The sequence below is a fragment of the Pinus tabuliformis genome, chromosome 2_1, assembly GCF_031772625.1.
Source record: "Pinus tabuliformis cultivar Carrire ecotype Pingquan chromosome 2_1, CPIR1, whole genome shotgun sequence".
Lineage (NCBI taxonomy): Eukaryota > Viridiplantae > Streptophyta > Pinopsida > Pinales > Pinaceae > Pinus > Pinus tabuliformis.
Window position 1 is genome coordinate 899,762,196 of NC_142299.1, and position 26,411 is coordinate 899,788,606.

At 41.4% G+C, this 26,411-nt stretch overlaps 1 protein-coding gene across 1 annotated transcript in view; it reads left to right on the plus strand.

The window, feature by feature from the left end:
* LOC149203561 (auxin response factor 6-like) overlaps positions 1 to 26,411 on the plus strand; it is a 130,355-nt gene that overhangs the window by 42,697 nt on the left and 61,247 nt on the right. Inside the window, exons 7-9 of the mRNA XM_089401914.1 lie at positions 21,949 to 22,039; positions 22,203 to 22,367; positions 22,456 to 22,578. Of these exons, the coding sequence (XP_089258040.1) occupies positions 21,949 to 22,039; positions 22,203 to 22,367; positions 22,456 to 22,578 (379 nt within the window). The remainder of the gene's footprint in view (positions 1 to 21,948; positions 22,040 to 22,202; positions 22,368 to 22,455; positions 22,579 to 26,411) is intronic.

A 26,411-nucleotide genomic window follows, 5' to 3' on the forward strand; every position in this document is an offset into this window, starting at 1 on the left:
TACATTTCTTTTTTAATCTCTTGTTCATACTTGGGACAGTTATCCAACAAGGTGAAAACAAGAAGTAATCTAGTGGAGAAAGGTCTTCTCTTTTAGTCATTTTCAATTGGATTATGTACCTTAATTTCCTTTAGAACAGTTCCAAATATATTAATAAAATTTCCTTTGTGATTGCTTGCCAATGGTTCTTTTCATGACTTGAGTCAGAAATGAATTTTGGTTGGTTGTTTTGGTAAAAAATACTATTATAGTTACTAACTTACTAGATATGCGAAATGTTTAAAATTAGGGGAGCCATATAAATTAAATGGCTGATAAACACCAATAGGCATCAAGACACTGACCTCATCATACATCTCACATTGCCAGATTAAAAAAAAAATCATAAAAATTAACTAAAGTATAATTTTATTTTAATTTATTATTATTATTAATTATAAAAAATAATTAATATGAGTTAAACATCTATAACTTGAAAAAATTCATGTAACAAGAAAAATATAGTAAAGCAATAATAAGCAATAAGAGTTCAATGCTATAAATAATAAAAATATATTAAGCAACAATAAGCAATAACAGTTCAATGCTATACATAAAACTGAACTGAATTTGATACTTGTGGACATGACATTTTTTTTTCATTAAATTAAAAAGAAACGGGCATAATTACTTTTGAAATAAATCTCAACCTTCTATCTATGATGACTACTAAAAATATTCTGTGGGGGTTAAATCTTTACCATCCACTTAATAATTATTAGTAATTAGATTAAAATTCTGGAAGCCCTATTTCAAAATAGACATGCCTATCGGCATAAATATATGCATATAGTTGCATATCATGGATGTTGTTGTTGGAAATGTAACTAGTGTCGGCCTTCATAATGCAATTCAAATGTACTATTGATATATTTTTTACATTCATTTATTTTATTCATTATTAGTCAAAGCATGTTCTTCATGCTTGTAGGGTCAATTCAGTCTTTATCATGAGTCAAAGAAATTTAATTGAGTAAAAGTCCCATTTGGACTTCTCATAAGAAAAAAGAAAAATTATTTTATTGGAGTCAAAAAGTAAAAATGGTCACCACAAAGACCAAGTCATCCCTCATTGACTGGTCGGCCTAAGAGGCATCTTTTTGACCTCCTAGACAACTATAAATATAAAGGCAATTTGACCACTTGAGAAGCCAATCAATTTAAACATCCATCACATTGATTTTTGTGCAAGAAAAAGAAGAAAAACCAGCCAAAGTAAAAGGAGAGAGAAAACAATATGATTTTTTCCCTAGTTCTGTTCACACATGCGAGTTTTCCTGAGGCAGATTCTGTGCTACTGCAGGCCCGAAATTTCAAGAGATGACTAGATTTCAGAGATTTGATCAGCGTTGACTTCTGGTGGCTATGGCTTGTTGGTGATGGCTTGGAGGAGGGTTGACTTGGGTCTTTGTGGCAGTTTTGGTTTTGGTCTTGGATATCTCACTTTGATCTGATTTTATACGAAGAGGATTACAAGGGTTTTCCCCCTTGTGGGGTTTTGCCCTGGCTTGAAGCCTAATTTCTTATGTCCTTTGTCTCTTTGTGATCTTCATGTTTTGTACATTTTGGTAAATTGCTTGATGAAGAAAATATAAATTTAATAAGAAGCCAACAAACATTCACAAGTAATTATCAAGCTAAGAGAAATCAATTCTAATCTACAAACGTCTTGGTTTCTCAACATGGTATACCATATCAAAGCTAAGGTGAAGAGAAGGCAACTTGAAGATCACATCTTGTTGGCACATTTGAAGACACTTCTACAACAATCATCCCACTCTCAAGAGACTTGGAGCAACTACATTTGAGGACAATATTTGCATCAGTTATATCTTTTTTTTTTTATCAAAAGCTATAGAAGAAGACTTGAAGATCATCCTTGTAGCAACCATCATTCAAGGACATTCTTGGACGCTGATTCAATACTCTTGACAGTTCCTCTCCTTTACAAGTAAGTTCTCCTCTTTGCTCTATGTCTGCGATGTAAATACTATATCCTAGTTTGAGACTATGGTCCGAAGCATTTGTCCAAGAGGTCTTTTGGCTGAATCCTAAAGGAGTCTAGACTGAGATTGAAAGAATTAATCCTATGTTTATTTGAAACTAATCTCTGGACCAAGCTACAAGAACAAACATTCATGATGATACCGAACAATTACACTTACTATACGTGACATCTGAGCCTTCTACAATTTACAATATTCTCTGTGATTTATGGAGGAAGATGGAGAGTACCCAATGAAGTTTGAAGCCTCTTAACCATCTATTCTAGCTCACTCTTGCTCTAGGTTGAAGGTCGAGTTTATGAGAATCATCTTTACGAAAGGATCAATATATTATGGGCAAACAAAAGTAGAAAAATAAAGCAGAACAAAACTTGAAAGAGTGCCTTATATCAATGATCAATCACTATTCAAAAGAAATCCGAAGTTTATATGACAATAAATTTGATAAATCATATAATTTCAAAGATTGGGAGAACTGTTTTATTTGTACAGTCTACATCAATCCCCAAGTATTTACAATGGCAAAGACAAGAAGGATACGTGACAGATCCGAACCTGTGACTTCTATGGTGGCATCTGAGTTCTCTGACATCTCTATCTCTCTCTCTCTTTATACGAGTCTCCATGGCATGATTCATTGTGCTAATACGAATTTCAAAGGTTCATAATGATGTGAATTTTAGAAATAACACAAAAGTAGCCCTCGCTCAAGTGGAAGCTTATTATCTGAAGATATATGAAGTTTATTTCTATGACACCTTGAACAAAGTACTATTCGAAGGTCCGAAGTATGCTCTTTCTCCTAGTTCTATAACCTTGTGGAAAGTCTAAAGTTAGTACTCTTGCATTGCCAATTCAAAAGAAATCCGAAGTTTATATGACAACAAATTTGATAATTCATATAATTTCAAAGATTGGGAGAACTGTTTTATGTGTACACTGTACATCAACCCCCAAGTATTTACAATGGCAAAGACAAGAAGTCTACGCGACAGATCCAAACCTGTGACTTCTATGGTGGCATTCGAGTTCTCTGACATCTCTCTCTCTCTCTCTCTCTTTCTTTATCCCAGTCTCCATGGCATGATTCATTGTGCTAATACGAATTTCAAAGGTTCATAATGATGTAAATTTTAAAAATAACACAAAAGTAGCCCTCGCTCAAGTGGAAGCTTATTATCTGAAGATATATGAAGTTTATTTCTATGATACCTTGAACAAAGTACTATCCGAAGGTCCGAAGTATGCTCTTTCTCCTAGTTCTATAACCTTGTGGAAAGTCTGAAGTTAGTACTCTTGCATTGCCATCCGAAATCTAGTTCTATATTGAGACATAGAAATTCAAGCATCCAAGAGTTTGTTTTAGATCTTTGCATTCAGAAGTTAATCTCTAGGCCGAGCTCTAGAGGGACAATGTTTAGTCCAAGGTAATGATTAAGGATTAAACATTCAGTTGCGTTGGAAGCTTGAGAGAACTTGAAGAATATTACTATGTGATGAATATGAAGGACGAAATAGAAGCTTATCATTAAGATTCTAAGACTCATCATCTATGCAACAAGATTTAATTCTGAAGTTGACCTTGTTACAAATCTTCATGAAGAGCAAACCTATAACATTTAGTTTATTGAAAGATTATGGTATAGTGGAAGGGACGGAAACCATAAAGGGATATGAAGCCAAGATATTGCCAACAAATCAAAAGAAGGACCTACTACATCAATGAAGCCAACCTATCTAAGAAGCCAAGATATTGCCAACAACTCAAAGAATATGATATCTTTTGACCAGAAAGTATATAAGACATCTTGAAAACCGGATCCTTCTGGGATTCGTCTCTATGGTTTGTAACCTAGCTTAAAGGACAAAGGACTGAGATCAATGTGAAGACCATATGAAGACTTGGTTGTAGAAGTGTATGGACAAAATTGAATAGTAAGTCCGAATTTAGTGTAAGCATATTTTTTAAAGCAACTGTAAGTAGTTTCAATATAGTACCATACTTGAAGGTGATAATGGAGTACAGGTAAAGTTAAAAGAGGCACGTGTAATCTATGTTTGATCAATGATCTATGTCAATAGTAGTAATGTTAAGATAATGATCTCTTGAAGTTGAAAGATAGTAAGGAATCATAATAAGGGTTTGTGTAGATATATTTTATAGATCATTGCTATGTTCAATCAATGATCTATGTCAATAGAAGTAATGCTAAGATAGTGATCTCTTGAAAGGTAGTAATGAATCGTAATAAGGGTTTGTGTAGATATATTTTAGAGATCATTGTTATGATAACATTTGAAGTCTTTCTTTGCTAGTTTCTTTATGATCAAGTAATGAAAATCTCATGCATAGAAGACTTGACTAGGGTTTTGCAACTAACTCTCTAGTACATTTGTAGAATTTGCAATTTTTGAGTAAGAGGGCTTAAATAGACTTCGACATCTAGGGTTTGTAAACCCTAGCAAGGTTTGGACTCAGAAGAACCTTATGAACAAAACTGTATCTAATAATTTCCATTGCAAGAAGTAGATCTAATCCTTGACATCATGCTAATATGAGAATAAGGTTGGTGAACAGGTTCAAGATTAAGAGGGAGCTAACCTTCCTGAAAAGATGGGTACTCTACATCTCCTTGATTACTACTAATGCTATTGTCTTTGTACTTTCTCTTTTTGTTCTTTCATAATCTTCTAACTAAAAGTTGTAGGTCAAAAGAAGAACTATCTAAGATTGACTAACAATTAGAAGAATTGGAAGAACATGGCAAAGCATGAAGATTAAGGAGGAGGAAGAAAAAGTCGACTAAATGTTCACTTACCTCAGCTGGAAAGAGGGCGCTGTAAGGTCTTGGATGGATACAATATTAATTGAAGTTTAGCAGGAAATCTAGAGAAGCTTGTGATCAAAAGAGAAGATGACTAATCTAGGGCAATATCCTTTAGCAAGAAGTTGAAAAGTTTTGATATCATTGTACCAACAACTGATTAGTTCGATCTAGGAACACATTGATTGACAACATTGATGCTGATAGAGATACTATTGATGATTGGAATTTGATATAATTTCTTGAAAGATAATGAAAGCTTAATTCTGTTACAAAGGAAGATGTAAAGGCTTGTGCAATCAACTGTGAAGAAGTTTGGCTCCATAAGGTGTTTGATGAACTGATGACATGTTGGATTGAAAGGTTTTAGAGAATCAGGAAGGTTGAAGCTCATTATGATGTGATGCAGATAGGAGGCTTGTGCAATCAATTGTGAAGAAGTTTGGCTCCATAAGGTGTTTGATGAACTGATGACATGTTGGATTGAAAGGTTTTAGAGAATCAGGAAGGTCGAAGCTCATTATGATGTGATGTAGATAGGAGCGAAGAAGCTACAACAGATCTCCACGAAAGAACAAGTAGCCGATGCATTGATGAGTATTTTTGACAAGCTTAGGCTTGTGGTTATTTCTCCCTGTTTGAGAGGGAGTGAGGATCTCCTCCCTGGTTGAGAGGGAGTGAGGGTGGACACCGTATTCTCCATGTGTCATGCACTATGGCTAGGACTAACAGTCGTAAGCCTAGTGAAGGCACTGGTAAGGAGAATGGTGGATTGGATAAGCATCTGGGATCGATATTCTTTGAGGATTTGTATCCAAGATAAGAATAGTCTCGAGGACCGATATTCTTTGAGGTTGGGTATCCAAGATAAGAATAGTCTTGTGAGGACATACCTGGTGAACATCCGGATGGGGTATGTGCCTAGAGAGGCGGTGGTGTCCAAATTTATGCCTCCTAGCATTGTGCTCTGATCTAGTGGAGAGATAGAGCTTGTTAGTCAAGGCCTTGCTATTTTTGACAATGCTGGTTATGATGATGCTTATCAATCCGAATCCCTTCTTATGAGAATATTTCAACTTGAGAGTATCCTGTTGTGTCATTATGAATACCTCCCTAGTTAAGAGGGAGTGTTGGAAATGTAACTAGTGTCGATCTTCATAATGTAATTCAAATGTACTATTGATATATTTATTATATTCATTATTAGTCAAAACATGTTCTTCATGCTTATAGGATCAATTGAATCTTTATCATGAGCCAAAGGAATGTAATTGAGTCAAAGTCTTATTTGGACACCTTATAAGAAAAAGAAAAAATATTTTATTTGAGTCAAAAAGTAAAAAATGTCACCACAAAGACCAAGTTGGCCCTCCTTGACTAGTCGGCGGCCTAAGATGCATCTTTTTGACCTCTTGGACATCTATAAATATAAGGCAATTCAACCACTTGAGGAGCCAGTCAATTCGGCCATCCATCACATCAATTCTATGTAAGAAAAAGAAGAAAAACCAGCCGAAGTAAAAGGAGAGAGAGGACAGTCAAAGGAGAGAGAAAACAATCTGATTTTTTCCCTAGTTCTGTTCACACATGCGAGTTTTCCTGAGGGATATTTTGTGCTACTGTAGGCCCCTGAAATTTCAGGAGATGATCAGATTTCAGAGATATGACCTGCGTTGACTTCTAGTGACTATGACTTGTTGGACATGGCTTGGAAGAGGGTTGACTTGGGTCTTTGTGGTTGTCTTGGGTCTTGGATATCTCACTTTGATCTGATTCTATAAGAAGAGGATTTCTTGGGTTTTCCCCCTTGTGGGTTTTGCCCTGGCCTGGAGCCTAATTGTAGAAATTTCTCATTTCCCACCCCGGTTTTCAGTTTCTCCTTATTTCTCCCATATAGTTAAATGCCCTTTCCCATAACCATACATTTAACAAGCTGGAAAAAATAAATTTGCTGAAAACACAAATTCTAAAATTTTTACATAATGCGGTAAATTGCAAAAATAAAAATCAGCAGTAATAAATAACCATTAAAACACATTTAAACATTGAGATTTTTGGTCAATGTGACCCTGGAAAAACCCCCTACAACTCTTGGGGAAACCAGTTTGAGAGCTCTTCTTTATTTCTGGAAAATGCCTTTTTACAGTAAGAGAAATATTCAACAAAAATCAGCAAGCAAACTTTTACAACTTATCTCAGCCTTCCTGAAACTCCGCTGTACAGACTTGCTGAAACTCCGCCCTGCTGAAACTCCGCTGTACAGACTTGCTGAAACTCCGCCCTGCTGAAACTCTGCTGCTGAAACTCCGCTCTGCTGAAACTCCGCTGCTGAAACTCCGCTGCTGAAACTCCGCAGCTCACTGTCTAGAAATCTCCCTTGCTCTCTTGCTCTCCTTCTCTCAATCTGCTCATGAAAGAATTGATGACCTTTTCCTCTTTTTCCTCCTTTAATCTAACCCCAAGTGACTTTTGGGTGATCCCTAAATCCAATGGCTGAAATAGATTGAGATCTAAGGCTGAGATTAAATGCTCATTTAAATCTCACTTTTTATTTTTTAATTCACCCCACTTTAATAAAGACCCATTTAGTCATTTATTTTCAAAGTCACTTTTCCTTTCTAATTTTTCATTGACTTTATAAAAGTCACTTTAAAATTAGACTTAGTAACTTTATCACTTAAAGTCACTTTTACATTAGAATTAACTTTATAAAATTGTAAAGTCACTTTAGGAGAAAAATTAAATTCTTTTGGACACTTTTCCCTAGGCCAAAGATCAAAGCCTAAGGGAACCACCTATCCTCCGGTACCAAATTTCAACACTCCCTCTTACCGAGGAAGGTGTTCCTCACCACACCCATCTTGTCTCTGAAGTAGACATGCTTGCCCCGTGGTAAGGCTTTGGTAAGAATATCTGCAACCTGCTCATCAGTGGAAATATACTCAAGCTTCACAACTCCCTTCTGAACAGTCTCTAATGAAATGATATCTGATCCCGATATGCTTTGACCTGTCATGAAATACTGGATTCTCCGTGAGTTTAATGCAACTCTGATTATCACAGTAAATCACTGAAGGTCTCAACGGCTGACCAAATAAGCCAAACAACATCTTGCGAAGCCAGATAGCCTCACAACTAGCTAGACTGGCTGCAATATACTCTGCTTTCGTTGAACTCAGTGCTACTGACTGCTGCTTCCGGCTGAACCATGACACTACTGCTGAACCCAACCCAAAATAGCACCCTGAAGTGCTCTTCCTATCAGAAGCACAACCTACCCAATCAAAATCAGTGTATCCTGCCAATCTCACTCCATCTCCCTGCCTGTAGTCCAGACCATAATCCACTGTCCCCTGCAAGTACCGCAAAATGTGTTTTGCAGCCACCCAGTGAACCTTCCTAGGCTCACACATAAACTGACTCATCGTGTTGACTGCAAAACAGATATCTGGTCTAGTGTTGACCAAATACATCAAGGAACCAATCAGCTGCCTGTACAATGTGGGGTCCACCAACTCGGAATCCGAAGCATGAAGCTTCTTCCAGTTGGTGATCATCGGTGTCGACATGGGTCTACAATCCTCCATGTGGAATCTGCTAAGGATGTCCACAATATACTTCCCCTGCCCCAGAAAGAAATGCCCCTCCTCCTGCCACACCTCCAAGCCCAAAAAGTAATGCATCAAGCCGATGTCCTTCATCTCAAACTCCGTCGCAAGATCTCTCTTGCAGTGTTCTATGAGTCTCTCTGCACCTGTAATGACCAAGTCATCCACATACAGCACCAGAATGAGAGGCTCCTCACCAATCACAATAAAGTAAAGGTTCGGATCTGCCTCACTCTTTGTGAAACCCATCCCCTGCAAATATGTATCTATCCTGGAGTACCAAGCTCTGAGAGCTTGCTTCAGGCCATAAAGGGCCTTCTTCAGTCTGCACACATGGGACTCCTTCCCATGCACCTCAAAGCCCTGTGGCTACTCAATGTACACCTCCTCCTGTATGAAGCCATTGAGAAATGCAGTCTTCACATCCATCTGGTGGATCTTCCAACCCATCTCTGCTGCTATCGATATAATGGAGCGGATCGAAGTATATCGAGCCACGGGAGCGAAGGTCTCCTCATAATCAACTCCCTCTACCTGTGATCCGGATTTAAACAGGAACGCAATAAAATACAGAGATAACCATAAAGACAGATATGCAGCGGAAATAATACTTCATTTCATTACTGTAAAATACTGAAATATGCTTACAAATAGAAATAGAAATAACCCAGCTAGGGCGATGGTAGCTTATCTCTAAGAAGAGATGTGTCGGCTACATGCCTCTGAACTGTCTTACAATGAGGCTCGAAGGCCTATTTATTGTTGAGAAACAATGGAAAACCCTTAACATTCCAAAACCTAACCCTAGAAGATGAAACGCCAAACTATGGGCCCCGTTTGGGTAAATTGGTACATCAACTTCCCGGGGTCGTAACTTTGGCATACGATCTCCATTTTACGCGCATGATACCCTGTTGGAAAGATCTCTATGAGGACTACAACGGAAAAGACGATTTTTTACCTAAAAAATCGCGGATCAAGATTTCCCAAAAAATGTCGTTTAGGGCCTCAAAACGGCTCCGAAAGTTTAGGACCCGAAAAACTGCTAAAACCCAAAAAACGTCATTTAGGGCCTCAAAACGGCTCCGGAAGTTTAGGACCCGAAAAACTGCTAAAAATAGTAAACTGCGCTATAATTAAGGAAACTGAAAATGTTGAGAGGAACAATGGTGGGGGTCCAGGTGGACTTGGCAGGTGGCCACCAATATCCACCTGGATCAACCTGGGAGAACCCTCTAGCCACAGACCTTGCTTTGAATTTCTCAATGCTGCCATCTGCAGCATGCTTTACCTTGTAAAGCCATCTGGAAGTAACCACGGATTTTCCCTCAGGCCTCGACACCACCTCCCAAACATCATTCTTCATGATAGAAGAATACTCCTCCTGCATGGCCTCTGTCCAGATCTGCTGGCTAGTTTCCTCCTCATAGCTAGAAGGCTCAGAGTCAAGGACGCTGGTAACCATCGCCATATAGCTACAAAACCTCTCAGATGGTCTACTCTCTCTGATCGGCCTCTTCGGCTCAGCAACAGATGAGGCATCTCTCAAGGTGTCCTAAAGCCACTTGGGCTTCCTCTTCCCTGAGCGCACTTCTCCCACCGGAGAATGAAACTCCTCCTCCTCATCATCATCAGGAGCCTGAACTCCTGACTGTCTGTCTGCTGTCCTCTTGCCTGCACCTGAACCTGTAGAAGTTGAGGTACCGTGTGAACTGTCCATCAGTGGAATCCCTAGTGAACTGCTCTGTGAATTGCTCTTCATGCTGCCCGGAGCACCACCCCTCTGGCTCGGTGAGCCACTGCTCATTGACGGACCTGACATCCTCATAGATGTACCTCCTGATCCTCCTGATCCCTGCTCACTGGATCCCTGCGACTGACTCAACTGCTGCTGAGGGTCTGGCTGATCCAGATACTCTAACTCCCGTGACCTCCTAAAGGCCCTGTCCTCCTCGAACTTCACATCTCGTCTGACAACAACTCTCCTCTGTGCAGGAATGTAAATCCGAAAGGCCTTTGAGGTCTCACTGTAGCCCACAAAGATACCCTTGTCTGTGGTGGGCTCTAGTTTGGTCCTCTTCTCCTTGGGTATATAGGAGTATGTAATGCATCCAAGGATATGAAGATGATCAATATCAGGCTTCTTCCCAGAGAAAGCCTCCTCCGGAGTCATGTGCCTCAAGGCACGATGCAGACTCCTATTCTGCAAGTAAACAGCTGTGTTGCAGGCCTCTGCCCACAAGAACAATGGCAACCCTTAACCCTTAAAGACAGATATGCAGCGGAAATAATACTTCATTTCATTACTGTAAAATACTGAAATATGCTTACAAATAGAAATAGAAATAACCCAGCTAGGGCGATGGTAGCTTATCTCTGAGAAGAGATGTGTCGGCTACATGCCTCTGAACTGTCTTACAATGAGGCTCGAAGGCCTATTTATTGTTGAGAAACAATGGAAAACCCTTAACATTCCAAAACCTAACCCTAGAAGATGAAACACCAAACTATGGGCCCCGTTTGGGTAAATTGGTACATCAACTTCCCGGGGTCGTAACTTTGGCATACGATCTCCGTTTTACGCGCATGATAGCCCGTTGGAAAGATCTCTATGAGGACTACAACGGAAAAGACGATTTTTTAACTAAAATATCGCGGAGCAAGATTTCCCAAAAAACGTCGTTTAGGGCCTCAAAACGGCTCCGGAAGTTTAGGACCCGAAAAACTGGTAAAACCCAAAAAACGTCGTTTAGGGCCTCAAAACGGCTCCGAAAGTTTAGGACCCGAAAAACTGCTAAAAATAGTAAACTACGCTATAATTAAGGAAACTGAAAATGTTGAGAGGAACAATGGTGGGGGTCCAGGTGGACTTGGCAGGTGGCCACCAATATCCACCTGGATCATTCCTCCCCCCTTAGGAAGCAATGGTCCCCATTGCGTTGAGTTCCTCCATGAGATGGGGAAACTTTTGCTGAACTTGGTCCCTGGTGAGCCACTTGCCATTGTGAAGGAGTTGGCCTGCTTTGACAACTCGATACAGTTGAATATTCTGTTGGCGAGTATTCTTGATCTGTGTGTCCATGATTCGATCAGTTGCAGCTTGTTCCATGCAATCTGGATTTAATTCTGTGGGTGTGAGCTGTTCTGCAATGTCGGATGTATCTAGCAATGGTGGAAAGTATGGCCGCAGGCGGTCCACATTGAACACTGGGTGCAGGCCAAGGAATGGGGGAATGCTGAGTTCAAATGCATTGTCTCCCACAGCCTTAGTAATGGTGTAGGGACCATATCGGAGTGGTCTCAGTTTCCGATAGGCTCCAGTAAGGCGTTCCTTTTGCAAATGCAACCAGACTTTGTCGCCCACCTGAAACTTATGTGGCACCCGATGTTGATCATGTCGCTGCTTGTACTTGGCATTTGATTTCTCCAGAATGTCATGGACCTGCTGGCGAATATGTTGGATGTGTTCAATGAAGCTGGTTGCCTTGTCTGTTTTGGACTGGACATGAGTTGAATCTGTGTGAGTAGCTGCAAGTGGCATGGCCACATCAATGGGGCATAGTGGCTGGAATCCCAAGCCCACCTGAAAAGGGCTGTGGCCAGTCGAGCTATGAAGAACTCGGTTGTAGCTGTGCTGAACATAGGGGAGGCTCTCGTCCCATGTGCGTGGATGCTTTGAGTTGTACATGCGCAGAATGTGTACAATCATCCTATTGACAACCTCTGTCTGGCCATCAGTTTGAGGATGGAAAGCTGTGGATTTAGTGAGTTTGGTGTCTAGCATTGACCAGAGGCTTGACCAAAATGTACTGAGGAACCGACTGTCCCGATCTGAGATGATAGACTGTGGGATCCCAAAGTGCACCCACACTCGTTCGAAGAAGAGTTTAGCAGTGGCTTCTGCTGTGATATTCTTCTTGCAGGCTGCCATAATGGCCATCTTCGAGAACCTGTCGACGACCACAAAAACACAGTCATTTCCATGCTTAGTGGAAGGAAGGCCTGACATGTAATCCATGGAGATGGATTCCCAAGGTCGACTAGGGGTAGGCAGCGGGTTATAGAGGCCTTGCTTCTTAATGGTCGGTTTGGCAATGGCACAGGCAGTACATGATCTGATATACTTCCCGACATCTTGTCGAAGATTCGGCCAATAGAAATACATTTGCAGTACTGCCACCGTTTTCTCGACCCCGAAATGCCCAACAGTTCGACTATAGTGTGCTTCCCAAATCATCTTGGCACGCTCGCTTGAAGGAACACAAAGGTGACCCAGGTGGCATAATAGGGCATCCTGGAGGTGAAAATCTGGAACATGCCGACCCTCCAAGAGTGTCTGGTATGTGTGGCCAAATTCTGGGTCGCTTTTGTAGAGAAGTGGCCAATCAGAAGTCTCGTGCCCACAAGAGTTGAGCACAGTGGTTAACTCCATGATCGGTGGTCGACTGAGGCAATCTGCAACATTATTGGTGCTACCCTTCTTATATTTGATATTCAAATGGAACTGCTGCAGGTATGTAGACCACTTCTGATGGCGATCATTCTGCAATTTCCCTTGGGTCTGTATGAACTGGAGGGGTCGGTGGTCTGTGTGGATGACCGTATCCTTCCCCAAAATGTAATGCTTCCATTGTCGGCAGGCCTGCACAATGGAATACATCTCTTTATCATAAGTGGGATACTTCCGGACTGTGTCTGAAAGTGTTTCACTGTGATATGCCACTGGATGCCCATGTTGAGTAAGGACTGCCCCAATAGCATAGTCAGAGGCATCTGTCTCGACCTCAAATGGTTGTTGTAAATCTGGTAATGCAAGCACTGGTGCCATGCAGAGGCGATCTTTCAACTCTATGAATGCCTTCTGTTGAGATTCAGACCAAAAGAACTTTGCTTTCGCTCCTCCCTTGGTGACTTGACTCAAGGGCCAAGTGATATGAGAGAACCCCAACACGAATCTGCGGTAGAAGTTGGCAAGACCTAGAAAGCTGCGGAGCTTTGTCAGAGTGGTTGGAGATGGCCAATCCCGAATGACTTGAATCTTGGCTGGATCCACATGCTCCCCCTGTTCATCAATAATGTATCCTAGATACTGAACCTGGGTCATGCCAAAAGTGCATTTCTCCAAATTGGCACATAGCTTGTGTTGCCGCAGTGTTTGGAGAACCTGTCGGATGTGGTGGAGGTGCTCTTCCCAACTCTGGCTGAAGATCAGAATGTCATCCAAGTATACCACTACAAATGAGTTGGTGAATGGCCGCAAGATGTCATCCATTAGCCTCATGAAGGTTGCAGGAGCATTCGTCAATCCAAAAGGCATAACCAACCATTCGAAAAGGCCCTCCTTGGCTTTGAAGGCAGTCTTCCACACATCAGAGGGTTCGATTGGTACCTGGTGATATCCTGACTTTAGATCGATCTTGCTAAAATATTTTGCCCCCTTTAGTTGGTCCAAGAGGTCATCAATCCGTGGGATCGGGTACCTATTACGGACAGTGATCTTGTTCAGCGCCCGATAGTCAATACAGAGTCTCCAAGTCCCATCCTTCTTCTGTACCAACACGATCGGGCTCCCACAAGGCGATGAACTCGGACGGATGTGACCTTTCTGCAGCAGCTCCTGAATCTGCCTCTTGATTTCATCGTTCTCTAGAACGGAGCGCCGATAAATTGGTCCATTGGGTAGCGGCGCACCTGGGGTCAGATCGATGGAGTGCTTGACTTGACAGTGCAGAGGGACCCCTGCGGGGGAGGTGAAGATGTCCTCGTATTCCTCCACGACCTTGTCCATCTGTAGTTGTCGTGCAGAAGGGCCCTGCCTGGAGGCTGTGGCCACCGTCTTCTTCTTTCCTTGAGGGCGTATCATCAGGAAAACAAATTTCCCGGTTTTGGAAATGAGCTTACTGCATTGTTTTGCAGTAATCAAAGAGATGGCGGTAGATGGTGCTACCTCTGGTATCCTGTACAACTTGTTTCCCAATGTAATAATAACAGCACGGGGCCTTGATTCATACACAACATGTCGCTTCCACAAGTATGGTTGCCCTAATAATACATCACAAACTTCAAGGGGAGCAATGTCACACAATACCTCATTCGTGAAGGGCTTGATGTTGTATGGAAGGCGACACTGCTGGCTCACACGAAGATCCCGTCCTTGGTGAAGCCACTCGATGGTGTATGGTTGTGGATGTGCTGTGGTTGGTAAGCCCAACCGCTTCACGACCTCTGCCGAAATGAGGTTCTTTTGGCTCCCGCTATCGACGATGAACTGTAGTGGGGAGTCCTTTACCCACATCTGGGAGTGGAAGAGACGCTCCTCCTCTGGATCTTCGGGTTCATTTTTCTGGACCTTGGCGGTAGCAACAATGGCGTTGGGATCTGCATCAATGATCTGCTTCCCTTTGTCATTCCCCTTGTCGGGTTTTGACTCAGAGTCGGAACATGCATCTGATTTTGAAACCTTTAGCTCAGCCACCAGTGACTGCTTGGCCCGACACTCACTTGTGTTGTGAGTGGAGCTCTTATGGAACTCACACCATTTTCCCGTGTCCTTTTTCGGCTTCGTGGCACTGTTCTTTGCTTGCAGCTTTGGCGGGTTGTCTTGGGCTGCCCCGCCTTGGCTTTGTCCTTTGTTCTATGGTTTAGGGGCACCTTTCCCTTGCTTCTGATTCGCAGATCCAAAGTCTCGCTTCCTTTGTTTAAACTTCTGCTCGATCTTGACGGCATATCGATATGCTGTGCCAAGCGAGGAGATGTTCAGGAATTCTATTTCTTCTTGGATGTACTTATGCAGGCAGCCGCGATATTTGAGTATCAAATGCTGCTCCGTATCCTTGATTCCCAACTTTGTGCGAAGGGTATGGAAAAGATTGGTGAACTCCGGCACGTCTTGGTCCCTTCCCTGCCGCAGCGTGGTCCACTTTATGTATTCATCCTCATAGCTTCCGACAGGGTAGTACTGCTCCTTGATGGCATCTCGGAATGAATTCCAGGTGGGTGCGGCTGAAAATAGTGAGCCGGTATTTTCATCCTTCTGTTCGCAGTAGGTTTCCCACCAGTCTTTGACGTGGGGGGCTGCTTTGAGAAGAGCAAAAACAATCTTTTCCCGACTCGAAAATTCATGAACAGAAAAATAACCCTCTAGCAGATTTAACCATTTATCTACGGCATCCGCGTCTATTTGACCGTCGAATATGGGGATTTCAAAATTAACTTGTACCTTAAAGGGCGTGGCGTTTCCAGAGTAGCTGCTGGAAGCCGATGCGTCGCCTCTAGGTAGCCGCTGGAAGCCGATGCGTCGCCTCTAGGTAGCCGCTGAAGGATCTGGGCAAAACTATCCATCATCGCGTTCCGTTGTCGCTCGAGGGCTTCTTCGAGCAAGATTTTGATAGGATCTCCTGCCCCCTCGTCTTTCTTCTCATCCGCCATGGGAGGTCGTTGGGATTTGCGAGGCTGGTCTCGCAAAGGTTCGACCAGTTCAAGCCCTAACTCCTTATATCCCGACCTCGTTGGGGACATGCAAAGAAAAACAGAGAAAAAACAGACCGCTCTGATACCACTGATCCGGATTTAAACAGGAACGCAATAAAATACAGAGATAACCATAAAGACAGATATGCAGCGGAAATAATATTTCATTTCATTACTGTAAAATACTGAAATATGCTTACAAATAGAAATAGAAATAACCCAGCTAGGGCGATGGTAGCTTATCTCTGAGAAGAGATGTGTCGGCTACATGCCTCTGAACTGTCTTACAATGAGGCTCGAAGGCCTATTTATTGTTGAGAAACAATGGAAAACCCTTAACATTCCAAAACCTAACCCTAGAAGATGAAACGCCAAACTATGGGCCCCGTTTGGGTAAATTGGTACATCAACTTCCCGGGGTCGTAACTTTGGCATACGATCTCCGTTTTACGCACATGATAGCCCGTTGGAAAGATCTCTATGAGGACTACAACGGAAAAGACGATTTTTTATCCAAAAAATCGCGGAGCAAGATTTCCCAAAAAACGTCGTTTAGGGCCTCAAAACGGCTCCGGAAGTTTAGGACCCGAAAAACTGCTAAAAATAGTAAACTGCGCTATAATTAAGGAAACTGAAAATGTTGAGAGGAACAATGGTGGGGGTCCAGGTGGACTTGGCAGGTGGCCACCAATATCCACCTGGATCAACCTGGGAGAACCCTCTAGCCACAGACCTTGCTTTGAATTTCTCAATGCTGCCATCTGCAGCATGCTTTACCTTGTAAAGCCATCTGGAAGTAACCACGGATTTTCCCTCAGGCCTCGACACCACCTCCCAAACATCATTCTTCATGATAGAAGAATACTCCTCCTGCATGGCCTCTGTCCAGATCTGCTGGCTAGCTGCCTCCTCATAGCTAGAAGGCTCAAAGTCAAGGATGCTGGTAACCATTGCCATATAGCTACAAAACCTCTCAGGTGGTCTACTCTCTCTGATCGGCCTCTTCGGCTCAGCAACAGATGAGGCATCTCTCAAGGTGTCCTAAAGCCACTTGGGCTTCCTCTTCCCTGAGCGCACTTCTCCCACCGGAGAATAAAACTCCTCCTCCTCATCATCATCAGGAGCCTGAACTCCTGACTGTCTGTCTGCTGTCCTCTTGCCTGCACCTGAACCTGTAGAAGCTGAGGTACCGTGTGAACTGTCCATCAGTGGACTCCCTAGTGAACTGCTCTGTGAATTGCTCTGCATGTTGCCCGGAGTACCACCCCTCTGGCTCGGTGAGCCACTGCTCATTGACGGACCTGACATCCTCATAGATGTACCTCCTGATCCACCTGATCCCTACCCACTGGATCCCTGCGACTGACTCAACTGCTGCTGAGGGTCTGGCTGATCCAGATACTCTAACTCCCGTGACCTCCTAAAGGCCCTGTCCTCCTCGAACTTCACATCTCGTTTGACAACAACTCTCCTCTGTGCAGGAATGTAAATCCGAAAGGCCTTTGAGGTCTCACTGTAGCCCACAAAGATACCCTTGTCTGTGGTGGGCTCTAGTTTGGTCCTCTTCTCCTTGGGTATATAGGAGTATGTAATGCATCCAAGGATATGAAGATGATCAATATCAGGCTTCTTCCCAGAGAAAGCCTCCTCCGGAGTCATGTGCCTCAAGGCACGATGCAGACTCCTGTTCTGCAAGTAAACAGCTGTGTTGCAGGCCTCTGCCCACAAGAACAATGGCAACCCCTGATCATGTAACATGGCTTTGGCAACCCCTATGATGGATCTGTTCTTCCTCTCTGCGACCCCGTTCTGCTGGGGGTTGTAAGGAACAGTGAACTCCCTCCTAATGCCTGCCTCTTCACAATAGTCAACAAACTCTCCAAGGGTGTATTCTCCTCCATTGTCCGACCTCAGGGACTTGATCTTTCGACCTATCTGTGTCTCCACAAGAGCTCTGAACTCCTGAAACCGCTTGAAGACCTCACTCTTGGTCTTCAAAAAATAAATCTAGGTCCTCCTGGAGTGATCATCAATGAATAAAACATAGTACTCATATCCACTCAAGGAAACATGAGACATCCGACCGCTCACATCGGAATGAATCAAATCAAGTATCCCAGTCGCTCTGCTGTCACTGCTGGGAAAAGGGGATTTGGCAAACTTGCCCATCGCACAACCTCTGCAAGTATCAAAGTGATCAGTACTGAAATATGACACACCTGTAGTGATCTCCTGCAATGTCCTCAAGGCTCCATGATACATATGTCCCATCCTGTGGTGCCAAATCTCACACAGCTCAGAACTGCTAGCTCTGCTGTCGGTACTACTGCTCAATGCCAAAAGGGGCTGGAATGCAAACTTGTACACCTTTGCATGGCGTACACCTATCACTCTAGCTGAATCCGCTGGAGTGCCCCTGGGATACATCAACACCTGTCCTCCCCTGAACAATACCTCATATCCTCTGTCCTCCAAAGCTGAGACGGATATGAGGTTCTTCCTCATCCCTGGCACATAAAGAACATCTGACACTCTCAAGGGAGGTTTGGACTCCCTCTGAAATGTCAGTGTCCCCACCCCGACTGCTCTAACAACTCTGTCATCATCGAGTACTACCTCTATATCAGTGCCACTCTCTGAAAGCTCTGAGAAGTACTCACGGACTCCTGTCATGTGACTTGAAGCCCCACTGTCCACATACCAGATACCTGAAGATGCTCCGCTAATCGAGGGAAAAGCATGCTCCCTCTGAACCTGTGTGGCAGGTGATCCTGCACTAGAGGACTCACACGTAGTGAACGCAAACTCCCGGTCAAAACGACCTGCAGAGTCCTCCATCTCTACTGAAGCTGCCACGTCCTGGTTCTTCCCCTTCTTCTTCTTCTTCTCTGGACACACAACTGCATAGCGTCCCATCTTTTGACAATTCCCACACTTCACCTTGGAATAGTCCTTCTGTGTGTTCCCCTGTTTACCTTTACCTTTGCCTTTGCCCCCACCACTGCTTGTGGAAGCCTGCTTCTTCCCTTTGCTTTTCTTGCCTCCTGCCACCAGTGCTACATCCTCATCCTGCTCAACTGGCTTGGCTGCCCCATGCTGACCTTTCCTGATCTTTGTCTGTATGCAATCATCCCAAAACCTCTCCCATGTGGGAAGGGTCTCACGTGCACAAACCCCATCAGCAAAGTTCAACCATGAACGGAGGAGGCCATTCACTACAATCCGCACCAACTTAGTGGGTGGAATGGCCTCTCCAATCGCTGCCAACTCATCTCTCACATTAGTAATCTTTGTGAGATATCCAGCTGCACTATCATTACCCATCTTAATGTTCTTCAGCTTCTCCTTCAGGACCATCTTCCGGTTCTCATTGGTACTCTGGTAGAGATTGGACAATGCTGTCCACATCTCATGGGCATTGCTCTTTCCTCTCACATGAGGAAGGCAATGGTCTTTGATTCCGTCTAGAATCAGCCTCTTACCCTTGTTGTTCTTTTTATTATAAGCTGTCAACTGAGTAGCATCAGTAGGCACAACAACAGGGTTCTGTGTGGTATGCACCATGATATCCCAGACTTCTGCCTCCTCAAAGATACTCTGCATTCTCTCCTTCCAAACGCTGTAATTTGTATGCCCATCCAGCCTATCCTCCACCCTCAATCCCAATGACATCCTGCTGTCGTAAAACTGAAAAATAGCACTGCTGTAGTAAAGATAAAACTGCTGTTTATGAAAAAAATCAGGGTGCTGGAATTTTGTAAGTGAAAAATCAGCAGCTGTAATTTTCCTTTTGCTGTCCCAAACTGTTCTTCAGCACTCAAGCTCTGATACCATGTAGAAATATTTCATTTCTCACCTCGGTTTTCAGTTTCTCCTTATTTCTCCCATATAGTTAAATGCCCTTTCCCATAACCATACATTTAACAAGCTGGAAAAAATAAATTTGCTGAGAAAACACAAATTCTGAAAATTTTACAGAATGCTGGAAATTGCAGAATTAAAAATCAGCAGTAATAAACAGCCATTAAAACACATTTAAACACTGAGATTTTTGGTCAATGTGACCCTGGAAAAACCCCCTACAACTCTTGGGGAAAACCAGCTTGAGAGCTCTCCTTTATTTCTGGAAAATGCCTTTTTACAGTGAGAAATATTCAGCAAAAACAGCAAGCAAACTTTTACAACTTATCTCAGCCTTGCTGAAACTCAGCCTTGCTGAAACTCCGCCCTGTTGAAACTTCGCTGTACAGACTTGCTGAAACTCTGCCCTGCTGAAACTCCGCTCTGCTGAAACTCCGCTGCTGAAACTCCGCAGCTCACTGTCCAGAAATCTCCTTTGCTCTCTTGCTCTCCTTCTCTCAATCTGCTCATGAAAGAATTGATGACCTTTTCCTCCTTTAATCTAACCCCAAGTGACTTTTGGGTGATCCAAGTGACTTTTGGGTGATCCCTAAATCCAATGGCTGAAATAGATTGAGATCTAAGGCTGAGATTAAATGCTCATTTAAATCTCACTTTTTATTTTTTAATTCACTCCACTTTAATAAAGATCCACTTAGTCATTTATTTCCAAAGTCACTTTTCCTTTCTAATTTTTCATTGACTTTATAAAAGTCACTTTAAAATTAGACTTAGTAACTTTATCACTTAAAGTTACTTTTAAATTAGATTTAACTTTATAAAATTATAAAGTCACTTTAGGAGAAAAATTAAATTCTTTTGGACACTTTTCCTTAGGCCAAAGATCAAAGCTTAAGGGAACCATCTTTCCTCCGGTACCAAATTTCAACACTAATTTCTTGTGTCCTTTGTTCTTTGTGATCTTCATGTTTTGTACATTTTGGTAATTGCGTGATGAAGAGAATATAAATTTAATAAGCCAACAAACATTCACAACTAATTATCAAGTTAAGAGAAATCAATTATAATCTACAAGCATCTTGGTTTCTCAACAGTTGTAGTACTGCCATGCATATATATATATTTGGCTTCCATCTAGTCAAATAGTTGGAAAGCATGCTTTTTTTGATCTTAATCTTAACACTGCTTCAAATTTCAATATAACTTTCACGTTCAATAACCAGTATGATCCATTTCTTTGCAAATTTTATTGCTGTCCCAAAATGAGAAAGTCTTGTTGCAAAATTTACTGCAAACACAAATTCAATTCAGAAAATTAAAAGATTTTCGTGGCAATTTATCTCAAAGGAAAACAGGCTTTGTTCAACCACGTTTATAGGGTAAACAAGCCTTGAATGCTTTTTCTAGGTAAACTGACACATTTAGGGAGGAGTTGTTCATGACTGTTTTTCTCAAAATACAATTTGAGATAATTTTTCTGGAGAAAACATTGGGTAAATTCAGCTTCAATTGTTGTCAGAGACGCTGCAGCCTACAGATCATCCTGCAATGAAGTTCAGGCAATATCTCTTATTTGATCACCTAAAATGCTGCTGATGCATGAAAAAGTATTTTGCATGTTGCATATTTCCGACTGTTGGTGACAGACCGTACAGAAAATATTATTTGATAGAATCTCTTACCCTTCTGTATATTATGTGATGCATCATAGACTACCTTAACATATTCTAGTGGAATAAGGATTATGGAAAATTGAATTTATCAAAAATCCTGGGATTAAGGAATGTGCATATATATTTGGTTGAACTGGTGTAAGATGGTGATACTTGTCATATCTTTATGCTTATATATTAAGGGCAGCTCTATTGTTATACAAGCACTTAAATTGGTGATGCTGGTCATATCAAATATGGCTCATCAACTATATTATTGTCGACAAGTTAAAAAAGATCTATATCTCTACAATTTGTGTTCTTCTGTGAAGTCATTTTAGAACTGACCTTTAGGCTTTGTTTATTAGGCTACTTTGATCTGAAACTGATCTCTATTATAATGTGGACTGAATATAAGTTTAAAGCTTGGAGATATCTTCAGTCATTATTGAGTTTGGTTATTGCTGATTTTGTACTTGAAATCCAGGTCAGCCCAAGCGGCATCTGCTGACAACAGGATGGAGTGTATTTGTTAGTGCAAAGAGACTCAGTGCTGGTGATGCTGTGCTTTTTATTAGGTAGGCCTGTTTGTTTCAAGGGTTTTTTTTTCTTTTTATGACTCTCAAGTGTATATGGAAATCAGAAAGACAGTATTGCTTATTGTGGTACTGTTTTGCATATGTCGTCATGATTTTTTTTTTTTTGTCATCATTATTAATGTATGGTTTATTCATGCTACAGGAATGAGAAAGGACAGTTACTGCTGGGAATCAGGCGAGCAAACCGATCCCAAACAGTTATGCCATCATCAGTGCTGTCCAGTGATAGCATGCACATAGGTGTTCTTGCGGCTGCAGCTCATGCTGCTTCAACAAATTGCCGCTTCACTATTTTCTACAATCCAAGGTGCCTGTCCATCATATAGCTATTATTATGGTTGTATTTATTTATACTTCAATGGCTGATGATGTGCATTAACATTGTGTGTCTCTAGGGCAAGTCCATCAGAATTTGTCATACCATTGTCTAAGTATGAAAAGGCAGTTTATCACACACGAGTTTCAGTTGGAATGCGCTTCCGGATGCTGTTTGAGACAGAAGAATCAACTGTACGAAGGTAACATTTAACCATATAACTTCATTAATACGTGAATCTGATATGTAAATGATGATCAAGGTTGAAGCTACAAGCTTCAAATTTCTTATTTTCATAGATTGATTACTTTCTTGTTGAATCTCAAATAAGTACAAGTGATTGGAATTGACCAACCATACAATCATGCACGCTCTTTATTGTGACATCTGAGTTCCTCTCTTTTGCTCTGAAAAATTCCTCACATATTAAATTATAAATCAAGATTGTTGTTATAATTTTATTTGCCATCCTGAGAGTCAGCTTGGAGAACCTACCTGGAACACTGTTTTTCTGCCTTAGGAAAGGGAAAGTTAGAGCATCATTGCTCCTCGTCTACTAACAAGAGTGGCACATTGCCTTTTGCTAGTCTGCAAAGAGTAATGATTAGCTTGTGCCCATTAACACAGAGTGATGTCCTTGCCAGGCTTCTAGACTTGCTCATTTTTGAGATCAATTTGAGAAGGTTTGAATTGCCTTATCTAATGGCTTGACAATTGTGGTAGAGTCTAAATTCATCAGTACCTAGGGGTTTATATTCATCCTCTCTTTTCCTCACCAAGTCTATATAATGAAGCCATTCTTAAGGAAGAAGAGAAGAAAGAGATTTGTAATTAAATGCTGTTGAAATTCTTAGAGATCCTTCCCGCTTTCATAATATTGCCTTACCAGTGAACATAAGCCAAGGAGTTGGAGCCAAGGAGCCATGAAGGGTTTTCATGCACTCAATGTATAATTGTATTGAGATTCTTCTATCTTAATATAGATTTCATGATTTTTTTCTCCGTTTCACATTGTTCATTGCATATATTGAATGGATCTTGATTATATTGAATAATCTAGGCTAGATCTAGTAGATCTCTAAGAAATCTTTTCTTGGGAAGGTAGATCTGGGGTTTTTGTTGTCTTGTGTGTGTAGGATACAAGTGCTCAAAATTGAAATGAGATCGTGAAGGAATTGGAGCAAGATCTTATACAACAACATCAGTGAAAATCACATAAAGACTTCAGGGATAAGGTACGCTATATGTTCTCCTTCTCTATTTTCTTGTTTGTCAAGGAGTCATAGAGATTAGATCTTGAAGGAAGTGTGAATGGTCTATCATTTGTTCTATACAGATCAATGGCAGATCTGTGGAAACATTCATTTGCAACAAGGGGTTTTTCCTGAAAATAGAAGTAGTTACTCCACCAAGGATCGAACTTAGAATCTTTAGTTCACAACCTAGAATTTGTAGTTTCACAAAATCTCTAGAGTCTCCACTTTTGTTTTTAGGAAAATCCCCCTGTTGCCAAGTGAATATTTCCATAGATCTGCCCTTGTTCTATATAGAACAAGTTATAGACCATTCATACTTCCTCCTAGATCTGACCCCTATGATTCCTTGACAAACAAGAAAAGAGAAAGAGAGAACATATGACATACCTTATCCTTGAAGTATCTATGTGATCTTGACTAGTGTTGTTGTAGAAGATCTTGCTTCCACTTTGAGCACTATATCTTGCACACACAAGACAACAAGTACTCGGGTTTTCCTGAAAAAAAAAGTAGTTACTCCACCAAGGATTGAACCTAGAATCTTTAGTTTCACAACCTAGAATTTGTAGTTTCACAAAATCTTTGGAGTCTCCAGTTCTGTTTTTAGGAAAACCCCCCTGTTGCCAAGTGAATATTTCCATAGGTTTACCCTTGTTCTGTATAGAACAAGTTATAGACCATTCATACTTCCTCCTAGATCTGACCCCTATGACTTCTTGACAAACAAGAAAAGTGAAAGAGAGAACATATGGCATACCTTATCCTTGAAGTATCTATGTGATCTTGACTAGTGCTGTTGTAGAAGATCTTGCTTCCACTTTGAGCACTATATTTTGCACACACAAGACAACAAGTACCAAAAATATTGCTTCCACTTTGAGCACTATATCCAAGCAAAATTTTGTTAGAGATATGCTAGATATAACGTAGATTACTCAAGCTAATCATGATCCATTCAATATATGCAATGAACAATATGAAATGGGGAAGAAATCATGAAATTTATATTAATATAGAAGAATCTCAGTACAATTTTACCTTCAGTGTATGAAGACCCTTTGCGGCTCCTTGGCTTATGTTGACAAGTAAGGCAACTTTATGATAACAAGAAGGCTCTCTGAAAATTTCAAGAGCATTTAATTACAGATATTTTTTCTTCTCTTCTCTCTTCGGATTGGCTTCATTATATAGACTTGATAGGAGGGGAGAGAGAATGAATCTAGACCCCTAGGTCTTGATGAAATTAGAGTCTAGTGCAAATTCCTAGGCCATTAGATGTGGCAATTCAAATCGTTTCAAAATGATAGACTCCTCGAAACTAAGCAAGTGTAGAAGCCTAATAAGGTCATCGCTTTGTGCCAAGGGGCATAAGGTGATCATTGCTCTATGTAGACTAGTAAAAGGTGATGCATCTCTCCTTATTAGTAGACTAGGAGCAATGATGCTTTGAGTTCCCCTTTCCCAAGGTAGGAAAACAATGTTCCAACATGTAATATTCCTAATGGGAAATATTAAGTGATAATAACAAATAAAGCATAAACAAGTAACCATAAAACTAACACACCAACATAATGAAAAATTGCACCAGAAATTGTACTAAGAGCTGATCCATTTTATTAAATAAGAAAAAAAGATACATATAAATGAAGAAGAGGAACCTAGGCTTGCTACAACAAGCTAGTCATGTCTCAGGTGAAAATGGAGCTGCCCAAGTGCTGGGAACTGCTCTCCCCAAGTCTCTGCGTTGGCCTAGTAAATTCTGCTACTGTTGTCTGGAAAGGAGTTGCTGTTTCGAGCCTCTAAATTGCTAAGAAAATTCTAGGAAATTAACTGCAGCTTCCTCACATGGCACCCATAATAAACTAGAAAAATCTCACGGACCCAAGTGGTGAAAATGGTTCCGAAGTGAACTGCGCCCTCTTCTATTGATTTCTACTACTGTCTGTTGTTTGGAACACAGATTTTGGCCATAAATACTGGCCAGAAAATTCTGCGAAATTAACCCCGGGCTCCTCTCTCCAAACCCACAAAAAACTAGAAAGGGTTTGGATTGAATCCATCGACCAATTTGGCCAGAAAACACTCCACAATTTGATATTACAGAATTATGCCCAAATCTATCACTAGCTAGATTCTCCCTTGAGGTTTACCTCCAATCTCCGACCCTTATCTCTCCACAATTCTTCTCCTTTCTTCCCTTGCGCAGGCTAAGTCAGAAACCCTTTCGTACTTCCAAATGAAAAGAATATCGTCACACATATTTGTTTCTCTCTATCTTTGCAAAATCACCACAAAAGTCCCGGCTCCAACTAGGAAAATCCTCCTGTAAATAACCTAGACTCCAACACGTTGTATGTTGGACCACAATGAATAACTCGAATTGCCTCTACGCCCAAGAAATACACAGAGCTGGGAATCCTGTTGTCAATGAAGCTCTATGAAAGCCCAACAATGGAATCTCCGAATTCCCAACTAGGGAGGCACTCAAAGTCCTCCGAAGATGGGGTGTGTAGACCACTCTGTGTCAACGACCCCATAGCAGTACACCCCTTTTTTCGCAAGACATGATCACACAAAGTGCATTTCCATTCCTCACAGCCCCCACTATTTTTTGCCTTGTTCTGTGTTATCTTTTCATGAACTTCATTAAGGGCTTTTTGGAAATGTTGCTTGATTGTTTACAGGTACCTACTGTTGTCTCTGCATTCTGTTCTTGAACTTGTGGGGTTTGTGGAGGTAGTGGGGGTCTCATCCTGCTGTTGATGTCACCACATTCACT